The 23096-nt window shown below is 37.5% G+C and overlaps 1 protein-coding gene across 5 annotated transcripts; it reads right to left on the reverse strand.

Moving 5' to 3' along the window:
* Positions 1-1649: 1649 nt before the first annotated feature.
* LOC131930321 (mitoguardin) lies at positions 1650-21656 on the reverse strand. Of its 5 annotated transcripts, XR_009384114.1 has the most exons (14): positions 21499-21649; positions 14076-14563; positions 13640-13840; positions 12767-12870; positions 11988-12194; positions 11066-11178; positions 10492-10564; positions 9269-9355; positions 8914-9012; positions 7794-7928; positions 7606-7659; positions 7295-7411; positions 2619-3542; positions 1650-2588 (listed from the first exon to the last, which is right to left on the reverse strand). XR_009384114.1 is itself a non-coding variant. In XM_059286754.1 (13 exons), exons 2-13 carry the CDS (start codon positions 14443-14445, stop codon positions 3369-3371), a joined length of 1734 nt encoding a protein of 577 aa, XP_059142737.1. In that variant the 5' UTR covers positions 14446-14563; positions 21615-21656; the 3' UTR covers positions 1650-3368. The 5 variants fall into 5 exon arrangements, 4 of the variants coding, with proteins under 4 accessions (XP_059142737.1, XP_059142729.1, XP_059142752.1 ...); XM_059286754.1 differs by having other exon boundaries at positions 1650-3542; positions 21615-21656; XM_059286746.1 differs by having other exon boundaries at positions 1650-3542.
* Positions 21657-23096: the final 1440 nt, after the last annotated feature.

The following is a 23096-nucleotide window of genomic DNA, read 5'->3' on the forward strand; positions in this document are numbered from 1 at the left end:
AGAAGGAAGAAAACTCGCTTCGTTGTTCCTAATGACTACAAAATCGGTGAATTCTTACCTCGGTTAAAAATGCGCTTTAATTTTTGTGGTCAAAGAGAAGTAACCTAATTTATTATATAATTTTTAAGTCTTACATGGTAGCTTCCCTTGGTTAAAACGAATCCCTGGCGAATTGAAAAAAAAACGTAATTTGCAGTCAAAGAGAGGTAACCAAATATATTTATTTATTTATAAGATTTACATTGTTACATCCCTTGATTACGCCTTCCCTTTTAGGTGCAAACCGGTTGTAATAAAACTTCAAGTGGCAAGTTAACAAATAAAAAGGATGAAAGAAAATGTTTTCCAATTCGTTTATTAATTATTGTCGTTTGCTTCACCATATTAATATATTGACATTTATTTACACTCCTGCATGTTCAACCAAGGGAAGCTAACATGTAAATATTACGAATGAATAAGATATAATGGTTACCTCTCTTTGACCATAAATTTTTACAATTTTTTCCGAACTCAAAATACTTCGGAATGTTTTAACCAAATATATAGTGCATTCTTTGAGGTTAAAGTAATAAGCGGTTGTAACATATCTGTTTTGCATTATATTTAATTATTGATAGTCACTGCTCATATCCGTTGTATTATGTTAGACGTTTGAAAAGGAGCTACAATGAAAATGTAAGAAATAAACAAAACATATTTGTTTTTCTTTGAACAAAAATTGATGTCCATGGGGGCGGCGTGGTCGAGTCGGATGGGCTCACGGTTGCTAAGCCCATAAGTCTCGAGGTCGAACCTCTTCTAGGAGAGACAACTCCAAAATCAAACAACTGCTGCCTTGTAGTTTGTTTTTGGTTGGACAAAGGCTATGGAAGCAAATCCAAAAAGAAAAGCAGGCTGAAATGAACGTCCTAAATGGCGCATAAACAGTTGACACGTACACTTAGTTGTGTTGGAAGGTATCCCGTCCAACACTAAAATTAAGAACGAAGAAGTTAGCGGAGAGGAGTTTTAACTAAAATAAATAATAAAATTAGGCTTAAAATTTATTCCGCACATAGATTCTACTTCAGTTTTCAGTCACCGAACGGAGATGTCCAAGGGAAGCTACTATGTAAATCTTATAATTATAAAAATAATATTAGTTATTTCTCTTTGACTACAAACTACTATTTTTTAAGGGTGTAACTGTTACCTATTTAGCACGATCATGAGTTAAATGTGATAAAAAATTTGCCTTTATTATAGAGCCAGTTACCTGCACCAATAAACGTTGCGTAATGTTTTGAGATTTTAGTGGAGCTAATCCACCAACCCTGAACTGATACAGTGGAGCTATCTTATAAAATGCTTGTTTCTTTTAATTCGGATATTCCATATGAAGCAGGTTACACTTTAATCCAACCAAAATGTGGGTCCAAATATTTTCTTTCACCCTTGAGTTTAGTACAGGTGTAAATGACTGGTAGTAATTTGATAGACTTTTGTAGAATTGATAAAATTTTCAGACTACAACATAATGTTCAAATTAGCTTGTTACACGCATTATAGAGTTAGCCTCAGATTTTCAAAGGTCCTTCCCCTCAACCCACCCATTCAATTCATTGAAGAAAACACACAAGTATTTTAAAAAATAACATCAATTAGCTGAGACATTTTATTTGAATAGCAGAGAAAAATGAATAGAATACAACTGTGTTCTACTTTATTAAAATTGTTCATATCTAATGCTACAATCAGAAGCAAAATTTACATCAGAAAAACTTCAAAACATTGAAATAACAATTACATTGAATAGTTTTTGATCAGATTTTTAAACTTTGGCATATGATAAATGTAACAGCAAAATATGAATTGGTGAAATAAGTAAGAAGATATCAATGACAATCTATGTCCACAGAACATGGACCACATCATGAATGAGGATGACTATACATTTCTTAAAACCAACTTTTTAAATACTCTCTATAAAAATTGTGCTCTCATTTGTTATAGTTAAAATGTTTGTACATAAAACAACAAGTAACAGGGGAAATAAAAACACTGTGATACATGGTGACACCAACACCAGTAGGGCTGTCTTGTGTGGTGTCACCAACACCAGTAGCGCTGTCTTGATGTCCTGTGTGGTGTCACTTTGATGAACAAACTTCAAGCAGGATTTCACCTAAATATTTGACACTGACTATTAAAACAAAATATTTGAACACAACCAAATTTTTCACAGCAGCGTGAATGTCATTCACATCAGTGTGTATGTCATTCACATCACACATCAACGTGGTTCACAGCTTTAAAAATGGACACCAATATTTTCAAAAGCACATTATGTGGCTACAATTTCCTATGTGAATCCCATAACTCATGAGCCAATCAGTCCCATCAAGTACGTCTATCACAAGTTCCACCAATATCTATCAGATAAAACATAAGCCTATCATTGTTAACAGTAGCTACACACTCAAGTGCCATGAGCCTATCATTGTTAACAGTAGCTACACACTCAAGTGCCATGAGTCAGCAGGTACTACTTATCTAGGTCCAAAAATCTGGATCAATGCATTCAAAATGTGACAAATCCAGCAACCCTGAAGTGATACACATCCATGGGCTGTGACCTGAAGTGATACACATCCATGGGCTGTGACACAACAAATTGTATTTGCTCTAACATCTTAGTTTGGACCAACTGCTACAGCCTACAGCATGCAATACAAAGATCCTGTCTAACAGGATGAGTCCAGTAGTACAAGAACAAGTGGTCAAGACAGTGGTCAATGACTACAACATAGGGCACACATGGAGCCAGCTTGAGATAGCACTAACTTCACTCTAACCTTGGTACCAAGATAAAAAACAGCTGGTCCATAAGTCAACATTAAAACAGTTTGTAATGTGTCTTCAAGTTTGTGATGTGTCTTCAAGTTTGTAATGTGTCTTCAAGTTTGTGATGTGTCTTCAAGTTTGTGATGTGTCTTCAAGTTTGTGATGTGTCTTCAAGTTTGTGATGTGTCTTCAAGTTTGTGATGTGTCTTCAAGTTTGTGATGTGTCTTCAAGTTTGTGATGTGTCTTCAAGTTTGTAAACAAAGTGATTCAACCTGGTCAGAGTCTAATCAAATGTTGGCTGCCTTCCATCAAAACTCAACAACCTTCATGTCATTTAAATACACTAGAATATGCTACTTATCTACAGAAAATCTATTGTATCATTATATCCTATAAATTGACCAAAGTTACAGGTGTACCCAATCATTCAGCCCATATTACAGGTGTACCCAATCAATGCTATAGGTGTACCAATCAGCCCATATTACAGGTGTACCCAATCAATATTACTGCTACAGGTGCACCCACTCAGGTGCTACTGTCAGCAGTATGACGCCACAGGTGTCAGGTCAGGACTGCCAGACTTGAGCCGCTCCGCTGCCGTCTCGCTCTGCTGCTCCGCCAGCCGCAGGATGTCCTCCGCCAGACTCTCCACTGTTGTGTAGCGAACTTTGTCAAAGCTGAAGATATCTCGGATAAACCCCAGCACCAGATTCTGAAATAAATGGCAGAGTACAAACATTGACAGTGTGTTGTACAAACATTGACAGTGTGTTGTACAAACATTGACAGAGTGCTGTACAAACATTGACAATGTTGTACAAACATTGACAGAGTGCTGTACAAACATTGACAGAGTGTTGTACAAACATTGACAGAGTGCTGTACAAACATTGACAGAGTGCTGTACAAACATTGACAGAGTGTTGTACAAACATTGACAGAGTCTTGTACAAACATTGACAGAGTGCTGTACAAACATTGACAGAGTGTTGTACAAACATTGACAGAGTGCTGTACAAACATTGACAGAGTGTTGTACAAACATTGACAGAGTGCTGTACAAACATTGACAGAGTGCTGTACAAACATTGACAGAGTGTTGTACAAACATTGACAGAGTGTTGTACAAACATTGACAGAGTGCTGTACAAACATTGACAGAGTGTTGTACAAACATTGACAGAGTGCTGTACAAACATTGACAGAGTGTTGTACAAACATTGACAGAGTGCTGTACAAACATTGACAGAGTGCTGTACAAACATTGACAGAGTGCTGTACAAACATTGACAGAGTGCTGTACAAACATTGACAGAGTGCTGTACAAACATTGACAGAGTGCTGTACAAACATTGACAGAGTGCTGTACAAACATTGACAGAGTGCTGTACAAACATTGACACAGTGCTGTATAACACTGACAGTGTGCTGTACAAACATTGACAGAGTGCTGTACAAACATTGACAGAGTCTTGTACAAACATTGACAGAGTGCTGTACAAACATTGACACAGTGCTGTATAACACTGACAGTGTGCTGTACAAACATTGACAGAGTGCTGTACAAACATTGACACAGTGCTGTATAACACTGACAGTGTGCTGTACAGACATTGACAGAGTGCTGTACAGACATTGACAGATAGAATACAATGGGGTTTGAGGGACTACAACACACTACAACACACTACAACTGAGCTACTAGACAGTAGCTCAGCAACTAGGACCCAGATCATCAACATCTCACACCAGCACTACACCCCCTGTTGTGGCCTTGGTGGGTCAGCCTTTTCAAATGTTACACCTGTTTTGTCAGCTATGGTCATCAGTTCCAGTAGTCACTGGTCAGTCATTGAGCCACTGGTCAGTCATTGAGTCACTGGTCAGTCATTGAGTCACTGGTCAGTCATTGAGTCACTGGTCAGTCATTGAGTCACTGGTCAGTCATTGAGTCACTGGTCAGTGTTGAGTCACTGGTCAGTCATTGAGTCACTGGTCAGTCATTGAGTCACTGGTCAATCATTGAGTCACTGGTCAGTGTTGAGCCACTGGTCAGTCATTGAGTCACTGGTCAGTCATTGAGTCACTGGTCAGTCATTGAGTCACTGGTCAGTCATTGAGTCACTGGTCAGTCATTGAGTCACTGGTCAGTGTTGAGTCACTGGTCAATCATTGAGTCACTGGTCAGTGTTGAGCCACTGGTCAGTCATTGAGTCACTGGTCAGTCATTGAGTCACTGGTCAGTGTTTAGTCTCTCATTAATTCACTGGTCAGTCATTGGGTCACTGGTCAGTCATTGAGTCACTGGTCAGTCATTGAGTCACTGGTCAGTGTTGAGTCACTGGTCAGTCATTGAGTCACTGGTCAGTCATTGAGTCACTGGTCAATCATTGAGTCACTGGTCAGTGTTGAGCCACTGGTCAGTCATTGAGTCACTGGTCAGTCATTGAGTCACTGGTCAGTCATTGAGTCACTGGTCAGTCATTGAGTCACTGGTCAGTCATTGAGTCACTGGTCAGTGTTGAGTCACTGGTCAATCATTGAGTCACTGGTCAGTGTTGAGCCACTGGTCAGTCATTGAGTCACTGGTCAGTCATTGAGTCACTGGTCAGTGTTTAGTCTCTCATTAATTCACTGGTCAGTCATTGAGTCACTGGTCAGTCATTGAGTCACTTGTCAGTCATTGAGTCACTGGTCAGTCATTGAGTCACTGGTCAATCATTGAGTCACTGGTCAGTCATTGAGTCACTGGTCAGTCATTGAGTCACTGGTCAGTGTTGAGTCACTGGTCAATCATTGAGACACTGGTCAGTGTTGAGTAACTGGTCAATCATTGAGTCACTGGTAAGTGTTGAGCCACTGGTCAGTCATTGAGTCACTGGTCAGTCATTGAGTCACTGGTCAGTATTGAGCCACTGGTCAGTCATTGAGTCACTGGTCAGTCATTGAGTCACTGGTCAGTCATTGAGTCACTGGTCAATCATTGAGTCACTGGTCAATCATTGAGTCACTGGTCAGTCATTGAGTCACTGGTCAGTCATTGAGTCACTGGTCAGTGTTGAGTCACTGGTCAATCATTGAGTCACTGGTCAATCATTGAGTCACTGGTCAGTCATTGAGTCACTGGTCAGTATTGAGTCACTGGTCAGTCATTGAGTCACTGGTCAGTCATTGAGTCACTGGTCAGTGTTGAGTCACTGGTCAGTCATTGAGTCACTGGTCAGTATTGAGCCACTGGTCAGTCATTGAGTCACTGGTCAGTGTTTAGTCTCTCATTAATTCACTGGTCAATCATTGAGTCACTGGTCGGTCATTGAGTCACTGGTCAGTGTTTAGTCTCTCATTAATTCACTGGTCAATCATTGAGTCACTGGTCAGTCATTGAGTCACTGGTCAGTGTTGAGTCACTGGTCAATCATTGAGTCACTGGTCAGTATTGAGTCACTGGTCAGTATTGAGTCACTGGTCAGTATTGAGTCACTGGTCAGTCATTGAGTCACTGGTCAGTGTTGAGTCACTGGTCAATCATTGAGTCACTGGTCAATCATTGAGTCACTGGTCAGTCATTGAGTCACTGGTCAGTATTGAGTCACTGGTCAGTCATTGAGTCACTGGTCAGTCATTGAGTCACTGGTCAGTGTTGAGTCACTGGTCAGTCATTGAGTCACTGGTCAGTATTGAGCCACTGGTCAGTCATTGAGTCACTGGTCAGTGTTTAGTCTCTCATTAATTCACTGGTCAATCATTGAGTCACTGGTCGGTCATTGAGTCACTGGTCAGTGTTTAGTCTCTCATTAATTCACTGGTCAATCATTGAGTCACTGGTCAGTCATTGAGTCACTGGTCAGTGTTGAGTCACTGGTCAATCATTGAGTCACTGGTCAGTATTGAGTCACTGGTCAGTATTGAGTCACTGGTCAGTATTGAGTCACTGGTCAGTATTGAGTCACTGGTCAGTCATTGAGTCACTGGTCAGTGTTGAGTCACTGGTCAATCATTGAGTCACTGGTCAGTCATTGAGTCACTGGTCAGTCATTGAGTCACTGGTCAGTCATTGAGTCACTGGTCAGTCATTGAGTCACTGGTCAGTATTGAGTCACTGGTCAGTATTGAGTCACTGGTCAGTATTGAGTCACTGGTCAGTCATTGAGTCACTGGTCAGTGTTGAGTCACTGGTCAATCATTGAGTCACTGGTCAGTCATTGAGTCACTGGTCAGTCATTGAGTCACTGGTCAGTCATTGAGTCACTGGTCAGTCATTGAGTCACTGGTCAGTCATTGAGTCACTGGTCAGTGTTGAGTCACTGGTCAATCATTGAGTCACTGGTCAATCATTGAGTCACTGGTCAGTCATTGAGTCACTGGTCAGTCATTGAGTCACTGGTCAGTCATTGAGTCACTGGTCAGTCATTGAGTCACTGGTCAGTCATTGAGTCACTAAAGAGTGTTTAGAGCAGGGCCTACCTTGAAGTAGTTGCACATCTCCTTGAGTTCTGAGTCTGGCCCTAAAAATCCCCAGGCTAACATAGGACTTGTGTGTTCAGAGATGGAGTAAAAGTGAGCAATAAAACCATCGTTGAACTGGGGAAAAAGTGAGCAATAAAACCATCTTTGAACTGGGGAAAAAGTGAGCAATAAAACCATCGTTGAACTGGGGAAAAAGTAAGCATCAAATACACAAGTGGCAGCCAGACAATCTAATGGCTACATTTACACTCCATAGTAAAAAATCATCAAACTCATTGTAGCCTAGCCTCAACAAACTTTGAACCTACCTTCAACAAACTCCGCTTTGCCTTCAAGACTGACCATACAGCAGTGGCTAAAGCCTGGAAATAAAAAAATTTGACAACAGATGAGATAAAAATGTTGCTTAACCTTTGAACCCAAGCCCATAAAACCATGTCAACTATCACACTTATACCCCCCCCCCAATAGATTAAAAAAATGAAGAGAGACTTACAGTTTCCTTGAAACCATTAGACAGCCAGCGGTTCTGGACAACAGTTAGCACAGTAGACGGAGGGTTGGCTAAATCATCAAACGCATCCATTAGAATAAAATCCAGGACTATGTCATAAAACGACATCACCCGAACCTGCGACACAAAACATTTGAGTAAACAAGATTGGTAACTCAGGAGCATCTGACTGGCAATAGAAATAACTAGTGCCTAGTCTGCACTACACAGTCAGTGAACACTACCCACCCGTAAGTGGACAACACTACCCACCCGTAAGTGGACAACACTACCCACCCGTAAGTGGACAACACTACCCACCCCTCAGTGGACACTACCCACCCCTCAGTGGACAACACTACCCACCCGTAAGTGGACAACACTACCCACCCGTAAGTGGACAACACTACCCACCCCTCAGTGGACAACACTACCCACCCCTCAGTGGACAACACTACCCACCCCTCAGTGGACAACACTACCCACCCGTAAGTGGACAACACTACCCACCCCTCAGTGGACAACACTACCCAACCCTCAGTGGCTATCCACCCCTCAGTGGACAACACTACCCACCCCTAAGTGGACTACCCACCCCACAGTGGCTACCCACCCCTCAGTGGACAACACTACCCACCCCTCAGTGGACAACACTAGCCACACCTCAGTGGACAACACTACCCACCCCTCAGTGGACAACACTACCCACCCCTCAGTGGACAACACTACCCACCCCTCAGTGGACAACACTACCCACCCCTCAATGGACAACACTACCCACCCCTCAGTGGACAACACTACCCACCCCTCAGTGGACAACACTACCCACCCCTCAGTGGACAACAGTACCCACCCCTCAGTGGACAACACTACCCACCCCTCAGTGGACAACACTACCCACCCCTCAGTGGACAACACTACCCACCCCTCAGTGGACAACACTACCCACCCCTCAGTGGCTACCCACCCCTCAGTGGACAACACTACCCACCCCTCAGTGGCTACCCACCCCTCAGTGGACAACACTACCCACCCCTCAGTGGACAACACTACCCACCCCTCAGTGGACACTCACACCTAAGTGGACATCATGACCCACCCCTCAGTGGACAACACTACCCACCCCTCTTCCTCTAAGCTCCTCCTCAATCATCTGCCAGTTGGAGTCTACACTGACGAACTGCATCATTTTATCATAGCTGGTGTAGAACTCTTCCACATCCTGAAAACATAATACAGCTTCTTACATCATCATACAGCTTCTTACATAATCATACAGCTCCACAATATCTCAGGCAATGGGGAAATTGAAAGATTAACTAAATGTTACTTGTGAAACATACTACAGATTATAAAGGCCATATAGCTTCAAACCAAAAGAGTACATAAAGACAGTCATTGTACAACCCCCAAACTGACCTCCCCTGTAAGTGTCTTGGACCTTGCCCAAACTGACCAGGTACACTGACCCCACTCACCTTGTCGGCCTTGATCATGAGGTCACCAACCAACTTTTTACCCATGGCCTTGAACCAATCTTTTTTACCTTCCTCTTGAAAGATGCACTAAACAGGAGAGGAAATACAACATTCACATCAATATTTCTCACAAACATTCACTTCAACCAGAAAAAGTTCAAATTGAATATAAAATTTCCCTACAAAAAAAACAAAATTTTCCTACAAAAAAAAAACAATTAAAGTTTCCCTACAAAAAAAATAAACCGGGAGTGATCTCCCCAAAACTTTCTCGAATATTCTTATATAAAATAACAGGGGATGGGAACTTGGGCTATAGACATGATTTTTAATCCATTTTAAATACTTATTAAAGTTTTAAAAATAGAATAAAATCTCGTAGACAAAAGAATTGCACACCAAGTGAACGCCAAATAAAAAAGTGCATAATAGTGCGCAATATTATTAGTACTTTAAAAATTTACATTAGTTTTTTGAGAAATCGGAAGTAGCGTAAATTACTACTTCCGGTAAACGGAAATTACTCAAAATTTAACAGAAGGTAGAGAATTAGATCTTTTACTTACAAGTGAAATTTCATTTTTCTATCTGAAATAGTACTCAAGTTATAGGCTTTTGAAAAAATCAAAGTAGGAAAAGTACCACTCCCGGTTATCCGAAATCGCTCAAAAGTTGATACGGATCTACGATTTTGATAAAATACTTATATATGAAATTTCATCAACCCAACTGTAACGGTACTCAAGTTATCGTGTTTACACACACACACACACACAGACATACGGACAAGATTGCAAAATTATGTTTTTCCGTATCAGTGAGATGTAAAACGTCGAGACTTGTAAAAATCTCGATTATTTTTTTTGCACGATTACAAGACTTTCTCTATACTTCATATATACGAGAAAGTAAAAATTGAAATTTCCAAATAAAAAAACAATTTAAATTTCTTACAAAAAAAAACAGTTAAAATTTCCCTACTGATAATAAAACAATTGAACTTTCCCTACAAAAAAGAAACAATTAAAATTACCCTACAGATAAAAAAAATAAAATTTCACTGCAGAAAATAAAACAAACTTTCTCTATAAAATAAAACAATTAAAATTTCACAACAAAAAAACAATTAAAATTTACCTACGGATAATAGAACAATTAAAATTTCCCTACTGATAATACAATTAAAATGTCCCAAATAAAATGATCAAACTAATGCTAAATACCTGGAAGGCCAAACGAATGCCATGAAGTTTAGCCAAAAACTCAACATCTGAGAGACACTGAACCATTTCTGGTCTATGGAAGGAGAAAATAAGAAGACCTTATCATAATGGTTGTAAAGCAAGACCTGTATGGTTGTATAATAAAAAGTGTCATAAGCTTTAACCACTTTTGTATGATATATGACAAATCATCCATTATCTTTTTCTTCGTCATCGTTCTTAATTTTAGTGTTGGAAGGGATCCCCTTCAACACAATTAAGTATATGTGTCAACTGGTTAAGTGCCATTGAGGCCATTGACTCCGATTTCAGCCTAATTTTCTTTTTGGATTTGCTTCCACAGCCTTTGTCCAACAAAGAACAAACTACAAGGCAACAGTTGTTTGATTTTGTAGTTGTCTCTCCTAGAAGAGTGGCTGTCCCCAGCTAACGAGCCTCATCTGCCCGAGGGTTCGAACTCGAGACTTTCTGGTTTAGCAACCATGAGCTTTACTGACTCGACCACGGCGACCCCCAACATCCATTAATGAAATTCATCTTTTTTCTACACACAGTCAAATGAACCAAAGCTTGCCTGATTGTCCGACATGGAACATTCCCATACTTCAACTCTAGCATCCCAGCTTCGTACAGCGGCACGTGATGTAATATATCACGATTGAAATCTAGATCTGTTAGGTGGGCCATCTGTGGATACATGGGAAACTTCAATCAAACAACACATTTCATTCCAAACTTTTGTGAAACAATCCTTCAATCAAACAACACATTTCATTCCAAAATTTTGTGAAACAATTCTTCAATCAAACAACACATTTCATTCCAAAATTTTGTGAAACAGTTCTTCAATCAAACAACACATTTCATTCCAAAATTTTGTGAAACAGTTATTCAATCAAACACATTTCATTCCAAACTTTTGTGAAAAAATTCTTCAATTAAACAACACATTTCATTCCAAAATTTTAAATCTTTGTTGCCAGAATGCAACAAAAGCTTTACATAATACTAGCGTAACTTTGCTGGACATTAGTGGCCGAGACAAAAGACTCCTGGTCACATGACAGTCATGTGCCCCATACAAGGGACGTAACTGTGCCACTTACATCAGTGGCCGAGACAAAAGACTCCTGGTCACATGACAGTCATGTGCCCCATACAAGGGACGTAACTGTGCCACTTACATCAGTGGCCGAGACAAAAGATTCCTGGTCACATGACAGTCATGTGCCCCATACAAGGGACATAACTGTGCCACTTACATCAGTGGCCGAGACAAAAGATTCCTGGTCACATGACAGTCATGTGCCCCATACAAGGGACGTAACTGTGCCACTTACATCAGTGGCCGAGACAAAAGATTCCTGGTCACATGACAGTCATGTGCCCCATACAAGGGACATAACTGTGCCACTTACATCAGTGGCCGAGACAAAAGATTCCTGGTCACATGACAGTCATGTGCCCCATACAAGGGACGTAACTGTGCCACTTACATCAGTGGCCGAGACAAAAGACTCCTGGTCACTAGAGTCCTCATCAAAGCTGCGGTCCCTGTCCCTCTCTGTTAGCACAGCCAGCGCAGATTCTAGTGCGATGGATTCAACCTGACGTTCACAGAGACGCTCGTAGTTGTCTTGCATGCGGTAGGCCAGGTCCAACAGATTTTCTAGTCTGTGTTGGAGGTTTGCTGTGTCTTCGTCCTGAGACGAGAAAATTAATGATCTTATAATTACAGGAAATAAATTATCTTACACATCAATTTTTTAACAATTATCTTGTTTTAAAACAAATATAATTTTTTAAATAAAGTTAAAATTATTAAAAAAAAATTAAACTGTTTCTAAATGTAATAAATAAAGCGCCAGTTATCTCACCTTCAAATATTCTTAGATAGCACTAATGGGAATGGAAATTCCATTCAGTTGGGATACAGCTTTTTTTAAAAATCATTTTTCAAACAAATTTTTACTTTCTCATATAGAGGAAGTATAGAGGAAGTAATGTAATCGTGCACAAAAATCACATGAAATTTTGACAGATTTAACTGTTTTACTTTTCAGTAGTTCATCACATCAACTGGCTGAAGTGGTACTCAAGTTATCGTGTTCACAGACACACACACATGAACAGACAAGTTTGCAAAAGTATAAGATTTTCCGACTCAAGAAGGTCTAAAGCATTGCAATATGAGAAAATCTGGATTTGATTTTTAGCATGATTAAAATACTTCCTCTATACTTCCGTATACGAGAAAGTAAAAAACAAAACTTACTGGTATTGCTAAGACAGAATGCTGACCCTGCTGATCATCTAGATAGGACAACTTCATCACTGCATCCTCCCAATACGAAATAGCTAAAGAGAGATTCTCCATACCTGGGGAAAATCAAACTTGACACATAAAACTACATATTAAAAAGTAAATGTATTTATTAATAATTTAACTCCTGATGTTGCCAAACGCCACTATTTTATATTGTATGTTCTAATTTCTACAGCTATTTATTACAATAAAAACTCTTTAGTTAACAGACCTTCCAGTATTTATAGTATAAAAATTATGCATGGGTTAGATTTAAGAGATTTTTTTTTTAAATGCATCAAATTTCCATAACTTTGCATGACTTTTGCGTTCATTTACAGATGCCTCAGGACTAATTTACAATGAGAACATGTATATTTTAGATGAAATAAATAATAATAGTGATAATAAGATTTAATAAATAGTAATGTCATATGCAGACGTGTGGGTACTGGGTACATCTAAAGATGGGAATGGCTAATGATAGTAGCAGCATCAGTTCTACACTTTCTTTTATCAATTATAATGTAGCGCATTTGTTGTATGTGTGGTTAAGAATAAATTTTTTTCTACTGTAATGCAATAAAGTCTTCATTTATATTTTATTCACTGTTTTGTTCATTTAAGTTTTGTCTTTAAAAATGTATGTTTATTGTTGATGAAAAAAAAATTTCTTGTACATCTTTAAAAGACCAACACAATTTTTAGGTTATATTTTAGCGAGTACTATCCCTTTCCTTAGGATTGGGGGAGTGAGTAATGCAAGATTGGGGGAGTGAGTAATGTGTTAACTGAAATCCTCAAAGTGTGGTGCCTGAAGAAGAAAGCCAGGAGCCCACTGACCTAGCTGGCATAAATCAGCACTGGTCATGTTGGCTGTGTCCAGTCCTGAGTGTGTGATGGTGGAGGAGCTCGAGTTGTTGGACACGCCCCCCAGGCTGTTCATGGATGCTGACAGCGCCCTCTGCCTCAACAAGTTGCCCACATCTCCACTGCCACAGTTGCTGCCATCCACACTGCTTGAAACCAGTTTTGTTTTGGCATCTGCACACACAAAACAAAGCGACTAATTTGAAGGTTAAAACAAGGAACAAAAAAAAAGCATTGATACAATAAAAAACAGAAATTTTTACAATAAGTTTCAAGTAAAACATGACCCAGCTCTTACAAGACTAGATTAACACTTTGATAACAATTATCAAAGTAAGCAATGGCCTAGGATTATTATAGCTCTCCAATAATAATTAAATTACAATTTCATCAGAAAAAACCTGCTCACCTCCATTAGGTGTTTGAGTTTTGGTCAGGTGTGAGCTTCTCAACTTTCTGAAAGACAAGGTCGACCTATTCAGCGCTGATGCTCCACCAGAAGTTTGGGCTTTGTTCACATGGTTGCTTTCTGTGTGGGATGTGTGATTGGCTAATGTGTTCTGTTTGCGTTGCTGATTTTTAGCCTCGAGTTTTTTCTGAATCATCTGAGTACGTTTTCTACGCTTCCTAAAAAACATTGCTAATGTACCAATCAAGGCTATGCCTAGGGTTAAACTCAACGCAGTCCATTTGACTGGCCTAGGCAAGTGTGATAGTTTGGATATTTCTAAGGGGATGGACTGCTTGATACTGGACAAGCTTTTATACATGGCAGACATATTACTTTGTAATATACACAACTAAGGTGTTGAATGCTAGCATCTTCAACAGAATGAAGCTTGTCAGTTTGATTGGATGCTGAAGATACTTGAATCCATCTTCACTTAACCCTTGTGGCTGGAAATAAGGAAAAGAATTTAAGCAATCTTAGATAGGTAGAACTGTGCATTTATTTTTATTGTACAGAAAATGACACATTTTAACCCAACCACTATAACTAAAATCATAGGACCCCCCCCCCCCCCCCATAACAAATCAAAAATCATCAACCTCCATATTGAGTACAATGAACTACACTACTGTTCTATAAAACCTCTATCATTCAAACAACTCAAACTAATGTGACTGTTGACCAGTGTATGCTATAAGGTGTTAATCCTGTTAGTAGTCTCAAGTTTACTATTTATGGTTAAAACTACAATGGTAGATTGGAGTTTGGAATAGCATTGGCTTTGGTAATTATATTGGCAAGTGATTTATATTTAGTTCACTGAAGTAATTTAACACCCCCTTCAAAGAAGAACATACATTACAATTACATAACAGTACATAACCCACTAAATCTCTTGTCCATGTTTAACATAATTAGGGCCTCCAGTTTTATTTTATTAAGTAATTCTGATTAAATATTACTAATAGTTCGTAATAGGAGCCCACATTTTTTATGAATAATTTAAGATTCATTAGCCTGAATAGCCTAATGAGTATTAGTCATAGTAAAAATTTACTTTTGAAAAAAAATCTTTACTGAAACAAGCCTGCTCTATTCAATTATTAATGCAAATTTACTAAACCAGTTTCATAATTATCAAATTTATCATTACAATTTTCTAAAATTTAGCAAATGTTGGCCTATTTTATAAATTTTTAACTTTTTGTTTCCCACTTGCTAAGTTGCTTTCCTACTTTATAGAGCTTAGTTGGGCCTATAAAAAAGACAGTAGGCCAAGATCTTTATTTTAAATTGAAAAAAAAAATTCTCTTCTAAGATTTTAAAGAGGCCCTATCACTATAGCCTTAAGCTAGAAATATAAATCTTGTGTCACAAAATGTAATGCTCTAACGCATATGAGTTTGGGTTAAAATACTCAAAATAAATAGACTGTTACGAATGATCTAGTATTCTAAGTTGACACAATAGAAAGTTGTTTAATCATTGACAAATTTCAGGTGCAGTAAAAATCATATTCATAGGACTAAAAAATTGAAGTTGAAGTGTGCATCAAAGTTGATAGGCCTATAAATTCAGGTAAAAAAATGTGCAGGAGGTAAAATGTGAGACACATTGGTCATATAACAAGCGGTAGGCCTATTTCTCATCCTTTTCACAATTAAAATTACAGCCTTGCCATCTTGCGTTTTAACTTTTACCAAGAGCCAAAAATCTACAAAGGTAGTCTACTCTACTTCTAGATTATCTGAATCTTAAATCAAAAGACTGTAACAGAAAGACTAGATCTAGATCTATGTTCATCCGATCTGCACCATGCACAACGCTGCGATCGCACTCACGTAAAGTCACGTTTTCGGCTATAGCTACTTTATTTTAATGTTTTATGCAAAACCGCAGTGTTTGGCACGTCATATTTTCATTTCTGAACACTTCTATGTATAGTTCATGCTTTTTCGTTTTTCTGAAAATTGATTATAATTTGTAAAAAATTGCATGGTACACATTTTCTCCTTTCACACTCTCCCGGATGTACCGACAGAGTTCGGGATTAGCTTCAAAACTTGAACCAATCAACAGTTAGATAAAATGTAACGCTAAAAATAGCTTCTAGATACATACAGCTAACTGTACATGTCAAGGTTGATGGGGTTTTCTCTTCTAAAATTAGAAAAAAGGGGTGATTACATGATTTTTGGTCCCTATTGGTTTTCTTACCCGATTGCGCTCACAACTCAGAATATTGCTTATTAAATAGGAATTTGGTTTAAAACGTTAATTAGATCACTCTAAGGATGGGGAAAAGCATGACCTAGCTTGCCATAAGGTTCTTTGGACCTGACAGGCTCAGCGGGAGTCATGTGACCAGGCAAGCTTCGAGGTAGGATAAGTGGGTCACGTGACTTGCTCGGCATAATAGGTAGGCTGAATAAGGATCATTGAAATATTTAAACATACTTATAACACAGTATACACATAAAATATGCAGCATATAATGGTTATTTTATTTGTTTAATTAACTTTTAACAGACTAAATAGTCTAAATGAATAAAATAAGTCCTGAGCACAATCTGGGTCGATCTGGGTCAAGTAAGCGCAAGTGACTGCAAGAAGGATAACAAAAAAAAAGTGATTGCCGAGGTGGTTCACCTCCATAATTTGAATTATCTCCAATGCTATGCGTAGGAATACAATATGACTCATACCTAATATAGTAGAATGGATGTAGACTTAGAGTCCAGTAGAGTTACAGGATAGAGTCCTTTCATATGACGTCACGTCCGTTCGTGATACCTACGCCCGCCGCCACAGTGGTGTACACAAGACGTAAACACAATCAGCTGTTCGCCAGCGCTGGACGTGTTCACCAGCGCTGGACGCGTTCACTGTATGTAAAGAACCGCACCCGCGGAAAAGGAAAAATACGTTAAAAAACTTGAACTCTTAGGAATTGAAGATCCTTATACTGTTATTGACAGTTTCGTATAAATAAATATGTGGACAAAATTTCTAAATAAAAATACTGTTAGTAATACTGTTTGCGTTTAGAGTTAAAGTAGCCGAATCTGATCAAATGCAGTTCTCGATACTTTGTTTCATGTAAGGACAGTAAAATAATAAACTTCATTTTAATTATAAAAGATAACTATTAATAAAACAAATATGCTCGACCTTCACAAATACTAATAGTAAAAGACAAAGTCAAAAGTAATATTATAGGCTAATAAGAATAACAAGATCTAATAGTAGGCTTATACCTGGCTCCGCTGGGTAGACATAGAATCTAGAATCTACTTCTTTACTTAAATTTAATTACTTTAGATCTACATTCGATTCAAAATACACCCATAATAAATCAAAAGTAGTCATAATAGGCCTAATAAAGCATTTAATTGTCTCTAAGATCTAAAATCTCGCTCTATTATCTAATCATTTTTTTAGCAAACGAAATTTTCTGAAATTGAAATAGATTATATGACTAGACTTAGATCTAGAATCTGCTACTTAAATTAAATTGTAAAAACTTTATACAAGCATGTAGTTGATATTATTGTTGTAGAAGGCTTTAATAAATTACTAAGGCCTACCTACTTTGTTGTCTTTTTACAGCAATATGTATCTGATACAGGACTGAGTTTAATTAAATTCAAATTCATATCTAGTAATTGGTCTACTAAGTTTTTGTAGCCTAGTAGTACAATCTAGATCATACCAGCCAACAACAAATAACCACATTATTATTATTAGGTTAATGATTAGGCTAATTATTTTTTTAAATCCACTGTTTATAAAAGAAACAAATCAAGCTAGAAACATTATAAGTGAGATGGTTTAGAATAATAACAATGGACCCAGTCTACAATTGATACAATTGCAGGTCTACATAGGGCCTACAGTCTAGTAGTTTACAGTAGGCACCTAGTGTGTAGCTAGTATACTAGTGTGTAGCTGTCCAGAGTTAAGATTCTTAATGCCTTAATGCTTTCCCCTGATAAGCCGTGTGTGCTATAAATGACATAACATGACACCGAGGTGAGAAGTGTTGAGGGGAGAGCAGTGGGACTTTCCCCTTTGTTCTCCCTGCTGGGCCCTGAGGGTCAAAATTATATAAGAAATACTATCTCTGTGGGGCTGGGTATCACGGAGGTGAGACATTTTCAGGGGAGGGCAGGGCAGACTCCTCTTTGGTTTTATTGTGGGCTAGATACAGGTGGGGGCAGCCATCATGACGGTTGAACGTCAGTATTAATGTGTCTGATTACTTCCCTGCTGGATTATAAGGGTCTTAAATTGTATAACATGCTACCCAGATTGGTTATTACCCATGGATTATATTAGCCGTTGTAGTGTGGGTTTTGTAGGAGTTAAGTGGTCTCACGTTTGCTACAGTAGATAACCTCTAATATATTACTGCATTTGATCAGCTTCGTCTACTTAAACTCTAAACGCAAACGGTATTACTAACAGTATTTTTATTTAGAAATTTCAGCCACATATTTATATTATCCACGAAACTGTCAATAACTGTATAAGGATCTTCAATTCCTAAGAGTTCAAGTTTTTTAACATATTTTTCCTTTTCCGCGGGCGCGATTCTTTACATACGGTGAACACGTCCAGCGCTGGCGAACAGCTGATTGTGTTTACGTCTGATGTACACCACTGTGGCGGCGGGCGTAGGTATCACGTGATTTAGGTCACGTGTTTGCAAGGACTCTATACTTTTGGTTTGTTTGTATGTGAAACGGTCATTAAATAGCGCCTAATGGAAATTGGGAGTTCCGCTCACGAGCGCAGATCGGACGGCCACTCGCTAGAGGAGTTTACACTTTTCGGACACACACCAAAAATTACGTAGGACCGAACACTTCGTCGGTTTTTGGCTCATAGAAACTTTAATTAGCATGTCTCACGCGAAACCACGGCGCCTGCACGTAAACTGTTCATTTATGAACACTTCCGTGTCAAGTACTTCCGTTTCCTTTCTCAAGAATTATTTTTAGAAATTTTTTAACGTTGCATGGTACGCACATTTCTATTTTTACACCAGCCGGATGAAGTGACCTAGGGTTGGACTTAGGGGCAAAACTTGAACCAATCAATGCTTAGCTAAAAGGTTACACTATAAATAGCTTCTATATATGTATGGAACATCGTAAATGTCAAGGTTAATGGGTTTTTTCGTGCTTGAACAATAAAAAAGGGGTGTTCGCTAACTTTTTTGACCTTACATGGGACCGGACAGCAACACAAAAATATTATTAAATAAGAATTTAGAGCATAAAAGGGGCTGGTTATTGAAGGGAAAGGGTCAAAATAAGGTCAAGAAGGCAGTGGAATGCGAAAGAGGAGGGGGAATCATGTGACCTGGCTGGCTTAGCAGCGTACTGCGCGAGCCGCAATGGCTGAATGGGATGAACTTTGGGAGTGTGGGAAAAAGCTTTTATACTATTAAAATTACCTCACAAACAATCAATAACACAATATAAATGCATATAATATATGTTTTTATTCATTAAATTGACTTTAAATTATTCTAAATGAACAAAAAGTGCTATGTCCGATGACGGGTAAAGGTGTCCGAACACATGTAAAACTGTATTACATGTGTTCGAACACACGTTAAGACCCCCCAGTCACTATAACAAGAATAGCTTAAGTTCTATGCGTATGAATACAAAATGACACACACATTATTAAAGTAGAATGGTTGCGGATAGATATGATACTTTTTTTTGTTTTCTATGTTAAGCGGTTACTGAATGAGACCGCATGGAATTTTTACGTTGCGTTTTTTCGCTATGTGTGTCCGAAAAGTGTAAGCTCCTCTAGATAAGATTAGATTTACGTCAGGTTACGAGATTTAGCTGCTCAAATTTTTTTATGCGATAATAATTGGGCCTACTATTAGTATTAGGCCCTATGAAATTACTAATTAACTATGTAAATGTTGTATGATTCTAGAATCTAGATTTTAGATCTAGATTCTTCTAGATCAGTAGATCTAGATTCTAGAAATCTAGACTTCTAGACTAGAGATCTAGAATTTAGATCTAATCTAGCGCTTTCTAAATTACTAAAATTAGTTTACTTTACTTACTTAACTAGAAATCTAGATATCTAGATCTAGATTTCTAGATCTAGCTAAAAGTAGCTAGATCTAATCTAGATCTAGATCTAGATCTAGATTCTAGATCTAGCTAGATCTAAGTCTGATCTAGATCTAGACTAGATTAGATCTATGATTCTAAATCTAGATTATTCTAGATCTAACTTCTAAGAATCTAGAGGAGCTTACACTTTTCGGACACACATAGCGAAAAAACGCAACGTAAAAATTCCATGCGGTCTCATTCAGTAACCGCTTAACATAGAAAACAAAAAAAAGTATCATATCTATCCGCAACCATTCTACTTTAATAATGTGTGTGTCATTTTGTATTCATACGCATAGAACTTAAGCTATTCTTGTTATAGTGACTGGGGGGTCTTAACGTGTGTTCGAACACATGTAATACAGTTTTACATGTGTTCGGACACCTTTACCCGTCATCGGACATAGCACTTTTTGTTCATTTAGAATAATTTAAAGTCAATTTAATGAATAAAAACATATATTATATGCATTTATATTGTGTTATTAATTGTTTGTGAGGTAATTTTAATAGTATAAAACCTTTTTCCCACACTCCCAAAGTTCATCCCATTCAGCCATTGCGGCTCGCGCAGTACGCTGCTAAGCCAGCCAGGTCACATGATTCCCCCTCCTTTTTCGCATTCCACTGCCTTCTTGACCTTATTTTGACCCTTTCCCTTCAATAACCAGCCCCTTTTATGCTCTAAATTCTTATTTAATAATATTTTTGTGTTGCTGTCCGCTCCCATGTAAGGCCAAATAAGTTAGCGAACACCCCTTTTTTATTGTTCAAGCACGAAAAAACCCATTAACCTTGACATTTACGATGTTCCATACATATATAGAAGCTATTTATAGTGTAACCTTTTAGCTAAGCATTGATTGGTTCAAGTTTTGCCCCTAAGTCCAACCCTAGGTCACTTCATCCGGCTGGTGTAAAAATAGAAATGTGCGTACCATGCAACGTTAAAAAATTTCTAAAAATAATTCTTGAGAAAGGAAACGGAAGTACTTGACACGGAAGTGTTCATAAATGAACAGTTTACGTGCAGGCGCCGTGGTTTCGCGTGAGACATGCTAATTAAAGTTTCTATGAGCCAAAAACCGACGAAGTGTTCGGTCCTACGTAATTTTTTGTGTGTGTCCGAAAAGTGTAAACTCCTCTAGATTAGATTCTAGATCTAGTCTAGGCAAAATTATTAATTAAATTCGATAAACAGAATCCTCAATAATCGTTTAGGTTACCCAATTAGATCTAGATCTATAATCCTTCCAACCACGAACGGCTTTCTTTGAAAATGTGGAGTCTATATTGTCCGACGACTCTGTCACGTTTTTGATACAAGCACTTGATTACATACCGCATCCATGGTTTACTCCAGTCGTGACCTTTCACCTTCAACAGGTAAAGCTAGTGTACATTTTACAGCACCCAAATGCGTATTTCGAGCTAAAACATCTAGGCTTGTGCTGTGTGGTTAGGCCTAATCATATTTTACCGAAAATTGCTTTAGAATTTATTTTGATCTGATGAAAAAATATCAGTGGGCTTATAAATATGCTGTTACACGTGGACGAATAGCAACAAAAATTGCAACTTTACAAGTCTTAAAAGTCTTAATAAATAATAAAATATGTAGGGCCTAACGAATAAATAATAATAATTTATAGGCCTACATAATTCTATTTTCGTTCCCCCCCCCCCCCCTTAAAAAAAGTCTAAAAGAAAATCTGGAATAGCCTAAAATTTTTACTAAAGATAGCAAGTTTGGCTATATGATTATGAGCAGGGTTGCACAGCGATATTCTTATACTATTTTTTTTTTTGTTCGTGAATCAGAATAGTCGGCCCAGTGGCGGAACTAGAAAAAAAGGGCCACCCCGCAAAAAAATGTTTGCCCCCCCCCCCCTATAATATATATATATATATATATATATATATATATATATATATATATATATATATATATATATATATATATATATATATATATATAAACACAGAATATAAACATTGGATACTCATTTCTGGCCTAATCGGTTTTTGAAAAAAAAAAAAAAATTCAAACAAAACAATTTACAACTCATGTGTGTGAGTGCATTAGTCTGTTCTGAATTTTTTTTTTTTTTTTTTTTTTTTTTTTTTTTAGATTTAGAGTAGTTTATTCAACACGTTTGCTGTAATACTGCCTAACCTCCAGACTGCGGCCGGTCAAAAGAATATAAAACGTGAAAGCTTTGTATGTGTAATGGATTCTCGTGTTATGTTTATTTTTATGTTTTCTTGTATATATATATATATATATATATATATATATATATATATATATATATATATATATATATATATATATATATTATTTATTTTAAATACAGTTCTTTTTTTATGCTACGTCTTTCTTTAGTATATATATATATATATATATATATATATATATATATATATATATATATATATATATATATATATATATATATATATATATATATATATATATATATATATATATATATATATATATATATATATATATATATATATTAAAGTAATTAAGAGAAGTAATTGCTTTTTAATTTGTTTAGTACAAATATATTAAAAAGAGCTTATGAGCACACCTATTTAACTATTTAAAAAAAGTGAAATAAGTCAAAAGGGTTTTGAACGTTTGCCTATCTTTCTCACTACAGCTCATGCATATATATTTTTTACGCAACAGCAAGTGTTAGCTACTGTATAACATCACTACTGTAGTAGATCAGTTTGTTAATTTAAAAAGCTTTTACCGGCAAGTCAAAAATGCAAGAAAATTACTTTTGAACTATAAAATTTTATTATGGTCACC

The sequence above is a fragment of the Physella acuta genome, unplaced genomic scaffold (genome assembly GCF_028476545.2).
Source record: "Physella acuta isolate Inbredline_101_S28 unplaced genomic scaffold, ASM2847654v3 ptg000098l, whole genome shotgun sequence".
In the NCBI taxonomy this organism is placed as follows: Eukaryota; Metazoa; Mollusca; class Gastropoda; family Physidae; genus Physella; species Physella acuta.